This window comes from Synchiropus splendidus, chromosome 1 (assembly GCF_027744825.2).
Source record: "Synchiropus splendidus isolate RoL2022-P1 chromosome 1, RoL_Sspl_1.0, whole genome shotgun sequence".
Lineage (NCBI taxonomy): Eukaryota > Metazoa > Chordata > Actinopteri > Syngnathiformes > Callionymidae > Synchiropus > Synchiropus splendidus.
In genome coordinates, this window is record NC_071334.1 from 45,130,425 (window position 1) to 45,139,669 (window position 9,245).

The following is a 9,245-nucleotide window of genomic DNA, read 5'->3' on the forward strand; positions in this document are numbered from 1 at the left end:
TTTTTCGCATGTATTTATTTTCTAATCATTTTCCCATCCCTGCTCTTGTCCTTACTCTTCCTCTCATGTCTCTTTCACCTCACGTTACCTCAGTATTACATATCGTTCTGCATTTTTTTTTTATATCTCGAACTCTGAGCAGTCTCTCCTGCCATTATCCTTGTCTCCTTTCATTTATTCTCATTTCATTCTCCATTTTCACCACTTAATCCAACAACCTTGAAGTGTCATTTTTGTCGACTTTTTTTCTTGTGTTAATCTAGATTATAGTTTTACCATCCATTTTCTCCTGCTTCATCTGGGGTTGGGTCGCGGGGGCAGCCGATCCGTGCACACCTCCTCCTGTCATTGGCTCGATCCTTCCACAACTCTTCTTTTTCATTCATTCTTATCACCTTTTTTTTAAATCTCATCTTTCCATGTCATCACTCATCTCCTTTTGCCCGTCAGTCTTTTCTTATCGCCTCCTCTTCACCCTACATCTAATGAAATCTTATTTCAGCTGTAATTTCTTTGTTTTTCTTCTACATGGTCGTGGCTTCGTTGATCTGGTTGAGCCATTTTCCCTTGACCTTTCAATGATCTCATACATTTTGTCTTCCCACAGCAAAAGTCTCACACCAAATGATGAAAGAAATCTTTGAATATTTATGTACCATTTATTCATACAAAAAAACTGCAGTAAGTTAAATTCGGACACACATTCGCTTACAAACACCAAAAAAAAAAAAAAAAAAAGAATCCTAAGAGCTGAAAACTTCATGTGATTAAATAAAAGCTACTCACTGTTTTTGTCATGATACTGTGAACATAAAAACATTTATCAACATTAACAGCAAGTCAGCCTTCATTTAATCACACATTCGTCTGGCAGCCTACACCTGTGTGGTAACAAGCTCAAGCTGTCATTGCTGGAGAGAGTCCAAGTTGTCTTTAATCCGCCGGGTCAAGCTGGGGATCAGATTCATGTGGTCATCTACACAGGTGCCCACGCAGCGGTCCATCAGGGAGCGGACGGCCGGCTCCTTGGCGCCAGAGTCAAAGAGGTCCTTGGCTTTGTCATTGCAGTGCATGGTGCATCTGGTCAGACGGTCCTGACAGGCCCGCAGAGGAGAGAGGGAAGGTTAGGGGTCACGTTGATTTAGAGCCGTGACGTTATTAGCCACTCCTCACCTGAAACTTCTCCAGCTCAGAGGTAACCAGCGCCTGGGCTTTGGCCAGAGGAGTGTGACACCTGTCGATGCATTGGTGCACCTGAGACATGGAGTCTGAGGATCGGTCGCAGCAGTCGGCGCTGCAGCGGAACATGCGACCCTGCGGGAAGTGGACACATGCAGGTGTGAATGCTGCCGAGTTTAACCGTGTGATGTGACACGGCTTTGCCGTTTAATGATGAAATGTTCAACCAGAAGTGGCTAGGCTAGACCATCGTTAGGTTTACATTAATTCAAGTACAGTTATCATTTTTTTTTAATAAAAAAAACACGGAATGTTTGTGTCCACTTTCAAGCCGTGAGGATTCAAAACAACCTCAATTCAACATCATTCTGCTTCCGTGACCTTCATTACATAGTAAAGCGGCTGCAGGACTGTAAAGACGCATCTTGGTGCACTTTGACTGGTGGGAGGTTACTCATTTTAATATGAATTATTATTGACGGATGAGGACGGACCATGAAAAGCATCTGTGACATGACCAGCAGGTATGACGCGCATGACAGACCTGCATGACTCTGATGTGGTCTCTCTCCAGGGTCTGCACCATTTCCTCCACCGCAGCCCCGATTCTCGCCTGGTGAGCCTCCGCCATGGTCGCGTCGTCAGGCCGAGGGATTCAGAAAGGGCTCCGACCGACGAGGGTGTTCGCAGTTTGAAACTTTTCAGCCTTACAGTGTGAGAACTAAGGTCACCGCCATTCAAGCATGCTTCAAGAGGAGAGACGTCTCGTCATTTCCGGATTACTTCCTCACCGGTGTTGGCAAAGTAAGAGTTCTTCCGGTCTCAGCTTAATGTGCAGAATAAACTTACATTGAATAAATATGCAATGTATAATGACAGTAATAATAGTAATATAATTAGAAACTATATCAAACTTAATACTCCGCTTGTGAATTAATTATATAATTATATATGATATCATTCTTTATTATTGTTAAATTCGGGCACAGCTACTTTCTGTGTAGATATTCAAATTATGTCCTTACATCTCCCTGGTCGCTCCAAAAATATTTCGTCATTGAGAAACAAATATATCTATATATATCACCATTTGGTATTCAGTTGCAGCTGTCGGGGAATTATATTATATATTATATTATATATATATATATTATATATTATATTATATATATATATAAATCTACAGGCTGTAGAAGTGCTCACAATGGACACAGAATAAGGAAAATTATTTTTTTTATGGATCAATTACTGTCTTCGCGATGTCTTGTTAGGATGTACGGAAGCAGCAATTACAACAATAAGAGGCTTTTATTTTGAAGTATCTAACCGTCACTCACCAGGAAGTATGTCACAGACTCGTCGTACTCGGACGTGATTCGACTGTCAAACGAGTGGTGGAAGTTTTCGCGAATTGAGTGTTATTCACAAAGTTTGTAGCGTTGTGGGAAGTTTGTTTTAAGTGTGTGATAGGGTTGTTAGTCCATGCTGAAGCATTGTTCATTAAGCTGGCGACATTGTTGACGCTACAGCTGATCGAGTCACTTGAAATCACCCTGTTGCTCGTTCAACAGCCTCGCACCGATGACTTTTCGGCAAATGTTTGTCTTTTATCGGATTCGGATTTAAGTCGTGTGTTTGTCGCTCACGTTGAGGTTGAAGGCGTTCGAGTCTGAAGAGTTCCAAAGTCCACCATGAGTATCAAAGTCTTGAGAGTTCTCCTGCTCCTGGGACTGAGTCACACCGGGACAAGAAGTCTGGCATCGGAGCTGCGAGAACAGCCCAAAAAGATAGGTGAGACTGACGACCTCTCTGTCCTCATGGCCATTATACTGATGCACATTTCACCTGCCAAGTGCTAGGTAGTCCTCTGAGAAGTGAGACCTCAGTGTTCATCATCCTGACCTTGTTCAAAGGAGCGACAGAAAACACAAACACATTGAGCTCACCAGATTTGTAACTTCTGTCTGCATTTCATCACCACATCAGTGGTATGTTCTGGAGAAGGGAAACGTTTGTTTGTTTGTTTTTTCAGTCCTGTAGCTCAGAAGTCATGGCTTTTCTATTTCAAAATGAAATGATCTTCTCTTAAAAGTTAAACCTCCCCCAAAACATGAGTCAATCACTGGCAGCCCTTTACAAGTCTCTGATCAAAACATGTCTGTGAGAACATGCATCTGAACTGGTCTCCTTGTTCTCCATCAGCTGTGATAGGTGCAGGCATCGGCGGCTCAGCTGCAGCTTTTTACCTCAGAGAGGAGTTTGGACCTGCGGTGAATATAGACGTGTTTGAACCAGGCGCAGTCGGAGGACGACTGGCCACAGTGAAGATCGGGGATCATGAATATGAGACTGGGGGGTCTGTGATTCACCCCCTGAACCTTCACATGAAGCACTTTGTCGACAAAATAGGTAAAGTCTCTCGACGGTGGAGTTGGTTGCTGTGATCCGCACCGGTAAATGTGAGGTGTCTCTCAGGAATTCCCACACGCCGAGAAGTGGCACAGAAAATGGCTGTTTTTGATGGGAAGCAGCTCACGTTTGAAGAAAGTGACTGGTTTATCATCAATTTCCTGAGGAGGCTGTGGCGATACGGCTTCACCTTTCTTCGGATGCAGATGTGGGTGGAGAGCGTCTTGGACAAATTTATGAGGTAACTTTTTTTTTTTCATTAACCTCAAAATGTCAAGAGACATGCTTCGTCATCCGTTGTTATGTTTTTCCATATTTCCATATTTTTACATGTACCTTTCAACATCTTGGTTCGGTTTGGGGAACAAGGAGTTAAACCTGTTCAATGGTCTTGGTTGGTTGGGTTTGTGTAAAATAGTTTGGGAGAAAGATCCCCAAAATACACTCCGGAGAGTTGAATAGGTTATCATGAAATCCATTCCCGGTGTTTTGGGGGTTCCCTAGAGCAGTGGTCCCCAACCCCTGGTACCGGTCCGTGGATCAATTGGTACCGGGCCGCACAAGAAATAATGAATTATTTCAGTTTTGTGTATGATCTGAGTCTGAAGGATTTTATTTTGAAAAATTACCAGATTCTCTCGATTAAAATGTAACCCACAAGCTCGCAAAATGAGTAGGAAACAGCCGTTTCTTTGTGAAGGGGAAAAGGCTCAGTGAATAGACAGAAGTAGAGCCTACGACTTCCAAGAAGAAGAAGGTTTTTTACAAACAATATCAGGAGTCGTACTTGAAATACAGATTTATCGCGGCCGTCTACCATCACTCCCAGATGGGACCGTCTAGTTGCAGAGAAACAAGCTCAGGGCTACCATTGATTAAACAATATGATGAGTTAACATTTTCATGCACTTCATGTTCGGTATTGTGATGTGACTGTGTGCTCTTTTGAAGGCATGTTTAAACGTTGCCATAGCAACCAGAGTCAGAGAGCGTTAGGGCACTGTTCAAGAGGAGGAGAGTTAGTGAGTCTTAGCGTGCACACAAACATGCAGAGGCCTTATATGAAGGGTCAAAGTGGCAACTTTGTACCCCCGGGCCGCGTTCCAATTGTCAAGCATTGACTGGTCCGCGGTGATAAAAAGGTTGGGGACCACTGTTCTAGAGTGTCATTCTCTCACCGCAGAATAAAGAACTCACCCCAAAATTCCTTGCTTGGTTCATTATTTTCCTGTTAAGGATCCTTTGTGTGTAAGGAGAAGCAACAACACAACAACAGTGGTTGTGGTGGGAACCATGATGGACCTCACTTTACTGCATGCTTCCTGGTTGACTCAGAACAGCGAGCCGAGATTTCCCATTTCCCATCCTCTGAAATGAGTGAGAATCACTCTGTGAGTCCACAGGATCTACCAATACCAGCAGTACGGCTACTCCTTCTCCACCGTGGAGCGTCTGGTCCATGCCATGGGTGGCGACAGCTTCCTCACTCTGATGAACCAGACTCTGGAGGAGACCATGATCGCTGAGGGTTTCTCGCAAGTCTTCTTAAACGATGTGGTGGTTCCCATCTGTCGCCTCAACTACGGCCAAAGTGTGCGCATCCACGGCTTAGTGGGTACGTGGCACCTCGCCTCGTGTGAGGCGTTTCCATTTCCTGACAGCGAGGTCTCTTTGTCAAAGGTGCGGTTTCACTGGCCGGGGAAGAGTCTGGGATGTGGGCTGTGGACGGAGGCAACAAGAAGGTCTGCTCGGGGCTTCTCTACCACAGCAAGAGTGACCTCATCACTGCCACAGTGACGTCTGTCTCTGTCAAAGTTCGTCCCTCAAAGACGGGTGAATGCTCTTCCTTTCAAATTCAGGGTTTCTTAACCTTTCCCTGAACCAATGTGCCCATTCAAGTAATAGTACTGATCCATGACTCTTGATTTCATTTGTGATCAATAACCATATTTAATGTACTTACACCTAAACAAAGCAAAATGAAATGACATGAAACCATGTGATCAAAGATATTTATTTGTCATGGAAAAGTCCAACCAGTCATATTTATCAAATGTACTAGAGATTTTTACACTTGATGCAAACTGTTGAGAAATTTTTAATTTACAAAACTGTACGTTTTCAATAAATTTCGGAATCAGATTTCTATGATAAAACAATATGAAAAATCCCAAAATAAGATTTTACCGTCATAATGAACTCAAAAGAAGATGTAAGTAAAGTGTAAATGAAAGTATCACCATAAAAAAAAAAAAACGCTTTCAGTTGCTTTCATGAGCAGTTTTTACTGTTGTTCGGGTGGCATCACTTTCTTTATCATTTTTTCTTTACAAAACTTCTCCATACTTGGTAACTATCGCAAATTTGCAGCTGTCAAGTCAATATATATATATATATATATAGCTCTACTGTAGAGCTACAGTGTGTTGATGCGCTGATCTGTCCGTCAGTCAAAGCAGCGCTGCTGTGGTGCGCGGCGCTCCTCTTCCCACACACTCACAGACAAGAAGCCGCTCACATGCGCAACTTTCAGCTGTTTTTAAACCTGATGCTCCTCTAACTTGACCACACACTTTCACCACAGAACCATGGAGGGAGTGACGTCTCACTTCAAAACTTTATTGATACTCATGGACTGTCAAAGTTTGCTTTGTGGTTTAAAAGTTGTCGAAAAACTAAATGCACAACAAAATTAATGTGCTGCAAAATGTTTTTATGATGCAAGTTCAGGCAAAGAATGCTAAGGGTTTGTCTGGAAACTCAAAACTACAATAAAATCATGCAAAAGAGAAGTGATAAAATCGAAACAGGTGTTTAAAGTAAGTAAATACCTAAATAAATCATGATATATTTTGACATATTGCCCACCACATATTGCCCAGATTTTCTATAGGACTTTAAGCACCAGCGCTCTTTGACCGAGGTTCCTATGGTGGTGAGCGTTGGGATTTTTTCAATGAACCAAGGGTGTCATGGCTTGTAAAAAGGTTGAAAAACACTGGGCTAATGTATACAACAAAACACTTTTAGCGGCCCTCTAGGGGGCGCTCGCGGCCCAACCATGGCCCTACACAATTGCCATTGTCAAGTAAATCGGGTCACAAACCATTTATATAAACAATAATAATGGAGCACAACGCTGAAAATCCTGCTGTTGCTCAAACATGAAGCCGCAGACAGTTGGGTTGGAGGGTAAAGCCTAGTGGGATTCGCAAAGAACATGGACGTTGAGTAGTTAAACAGGTGTGTGAGGGGTTAAATGTTCTCAGTGCAGTAGTTTTGTCATCGTAGTCTTCAACTCAAATGCCGTTCTAATCATTCAACTCTCCTCCGTGTTGTTCAGGCACCACAACAAGCTTCTACGAGGTCAGCTACGTCGGGGAACTGGGTTCCGCTCATTCCCTGTACGACATCGTCGTCATAGCGACGCCGCTACACCAAGGCAAGTCTGACATCACCTTCCCAGGGGTCTCTCCTTCAATCCCCTCCCACTACCCCGGACGGTACCATCCCACCGTGTCCACTCTGGTCCACGGTGTACTGAACACATCCTTTCTTGGTGTGACGGCGCCACCTTCGGACTTCACCGTTTCTCAAGTTCTGACCACCGATTCCAAGGAGGACGTCTTGCACAGTCTGGTCTCTCTGGATCCCGTGCATGTTCCTTCTGACTACAATCGGCCTCCTGCCAGCCATAACAAGGTCTGGAAGGTCCTCTCTCAGAAGCCGCTGACTCAGGAACGGTTGCGACAGCTGTTCCTCTCCTGGGATTCAGTGTCGGAGACAAAGTGGCTGGCCTACCCAGCTTATCGGCCGCCACACCGGAGAACTCCTCCCTTCATTCTGCACCATCGACTGTACTACCTCAACGCGGTGGAGTGGGCAGCCAGCACCATGGAGATGAGCGCCATCGCGGCCCGGAACGTTGCCCTGCTGGCACATCACAGGTGGCACCAGCAAGTCGGCAAGATAGACCAGGAAGACCTCCACACCCGCCTCAGGGGGGAGCTCTAGGAGAGACATTCACTCCAGCCTTCTGTGCTCCAACTTGGAGGAGGATTCTGTGGAAACTCCTGTCAAGGTCAGGGCTGAAGCGTGGGAGAGCGCTGAGCTGAAGTCACTGTGGGAGTAGGTTCGGAAAGTATAATCTAAATCTAGAAAAGTATTCTTGACATTTACTGTTTCACATAAGATTACATGAAGCAAACATTAACTCTTGATGCTCAAAGTCCGGATAAACTCTGGGTGTGATTGAGTCCACAGGCCCCATTTACAAAAGACACCCAGGACGCATCTCTGGGAGGAACCGAAACGCACCCACCCTCCTCCATTATTGTGACACTAGTATGAAATTCCTTCACAGAATAAATAAGGCAGACAGTGCTGCGCTTCGCCAGGGTGGCGCCTGCAACACATGAAAAATGGACCCCCGATTCTCAACCGTAGCTTGGCCACGAGATGCCGCCATATAACGGCGTAATCTGGCGGCCAAGCTACGGTTGAGAATCGGGGGTCAATTTTTTCATGTTTTTGCAGACACCCAGATGCCCTCCTAGCCAAAAGCCTGGTCACAATGTACATTTACATGTACCTTCAGACAAGATCAAAAAATGACCATCTTCCGGTGCCTCGGGTGTTTTAGGTGCCTCTTTGTTCCGCCTTTGTCATAATAATGGACATCATTTTGGCTGGACAAACCACTTTTTTTGCTTTCGCCAACTTTCAGAGAGGTTGTGATTTTTTTCATCGTCTATAGACATTCCTAAAGAATTCCATTCCTAAGAGTACTGTAGGCATGTAGGTGTTAAATGTTGCGTAAAATACTCGGCAAACTCAGCATTAGCCAGTCGGGTCGGCCCGTAGATGTCCGGGTCAAATATTAAGGTGGAGCAATGCAACATAGACTGTGGTGGGAATTTAGTAAAAATGGCGACGAGAAAATAGATGCCGCACCCTTACCAAAAATGTCCCCAAAAATAGCTTAAAAACAACTTGTCTGGCATTGATGAACACTGTAAACATCAAAACAGGCCAAGAAGTTATTAAAAATTTGCTAATAGAATTCTGGAACAATAGCCCAAAAGAATGATGTCAGTGTTGGCCCGGACCCAAAAAAACAGGAGAAGAAAAATAACAGTTAAGTTATCAGTTATCAGTTTTCTATGTTGATTTTTTTTTTATTAATAACACCTGCCATGTCATGAAAATGACTGGACTTTTTGCTTTGTGTTTTGTTAAATTGTGATGTAACCGAAGCATCTCCTGCAAATGACGATTTTAATTTTCTTGATAATACATTTTTCCCCTCGTTTTTACAGATCATGCTCCTGTATAAAAATGAACAAAACATGGTAGTGATGTTTTTAATTTGTGTCTAAATAATTTTTGTTAATGTTTCCAATCACATTAAAGTTATTTTATTGCAAATTACATTTAAAAATTAACACCATCAATCTTAAACATGCAGCCTGTTATATTTTCAGTTTATATAAGTAGCAGGGACCTGTCTAACTCAGGGAGAAGTTCCAAGTATTTTCATCGTAATTTAACTTTTTGACAGGTATTTTTTGGTTCAAAATTTTGTGTACATAATTCATTGCACCAAAACCTTGCATGTCGTTCATGATATGGTGAGACCACAAAGTCGACGGCGTTCC

The 9,245-nt window shown here is 43.6% G+C and overlaps 2 protein-coding genes across 2 annotated transcripts; one reads left to right on the forward strand and one right to left on the reverse strand.

Annotated features, from left to right (window-relative positions):
- Window positions 1-635: 635 nt before the first annotated feature.
- On the reverse strand, window positions 636-1,963 carry fam136a (family with sequence similarity 136 member A). The gene is made up of 3 exons (XM_053845059.1): window positions 1,724-1,963; window positions 1,174-1,314; window positions 636-1,094 (listed from the first exon to the last, which is right to left on the reverse strand). The coding sequence occupies exons 1-3, from the start codon at window positions 1,808-1,810 to the stop codon at window positions 906-908; spliced, it is 417 nt and encodes a 138-aa protein (XP_053701034.1). The 5' UTR covers window positions 1,811-1,963; the 3' UTR covers window positions 636-905.
- pcyox1 (prenylcysteine oxidase 1) lies at window positions 1,754-8,023 on the forward strand. Its single transcript, XM_053845014.1, has 7 exons — window positions 1,754-1,983; window positions 2,832-2,970; window positions 3,382-3,588; window positions 3,655-3,829; window positions 4,992-5,203; window positions 5,269-5,421; window positions 6,932-8,023. Exons 2-7 carry the CDS (start codon window positions 2,871-2,873, stop codon window positions 7,600-7,602), a joined length of 1,518 nt encoding a protein of 505 aa, XP_053700989.1. The 5' UTR covers window positions 1,754-1,983; window positions 2,832-2,870; the 3' UTR covers window positions 7,603-8,023.
- The last annotated feature ends 1,222 nt before the right edge of the window (window positions 8,024-9,245 follow it).

Excerpts from the sequence above, each read along its gene's own strand:
- pcyox1 (XM_053845014.1), top strand. The coding sequence starts at position 2,871 with ATGAGTATCAAAGTCTTGAGAGTTCTCCTGCTCCTGGGACTGAGTCAC. Across the intron at positions 3,589-3,654 it reads GCACTTTGTCGACAAAATAG|GAATTCCCACACGCCGAGAA; the intron begins GTAAAGTCTCTC and ends GGTGTCTCTCAG. Across the intron at positions 5,204-5,268 it reads GCGCATCCACGGCTTAGTGG|GTGCGGTTTCACTGGCCGGG; the intron begins GTACGTGGCACC and ends TCTTTGTCAAAG.
- fam136a (XM_053845059.1), bottom strand. The coding sequence starts at position 1,810 with ATGGCGGAGGCTCACCAGGCGAGAATCGGGGCTGCGGTGGAGGAAATG. Across the intron at positions 1,315-1,723 it reads ACCACATCAGAGTCATGCAG|GGTCGCATGTTCCGCTGCAG; the intron begins GTCTGTCATGCG and ends CACTTCCCGCAG. Across the intron at positions 1,095-1,173 it reads CTGAGCTGGAGAAGTTTCAG|GACCGTCTGACCAGATGCAC; the intron begins GTGAGGAGTGGC and ends CGGGCCTGTCAG.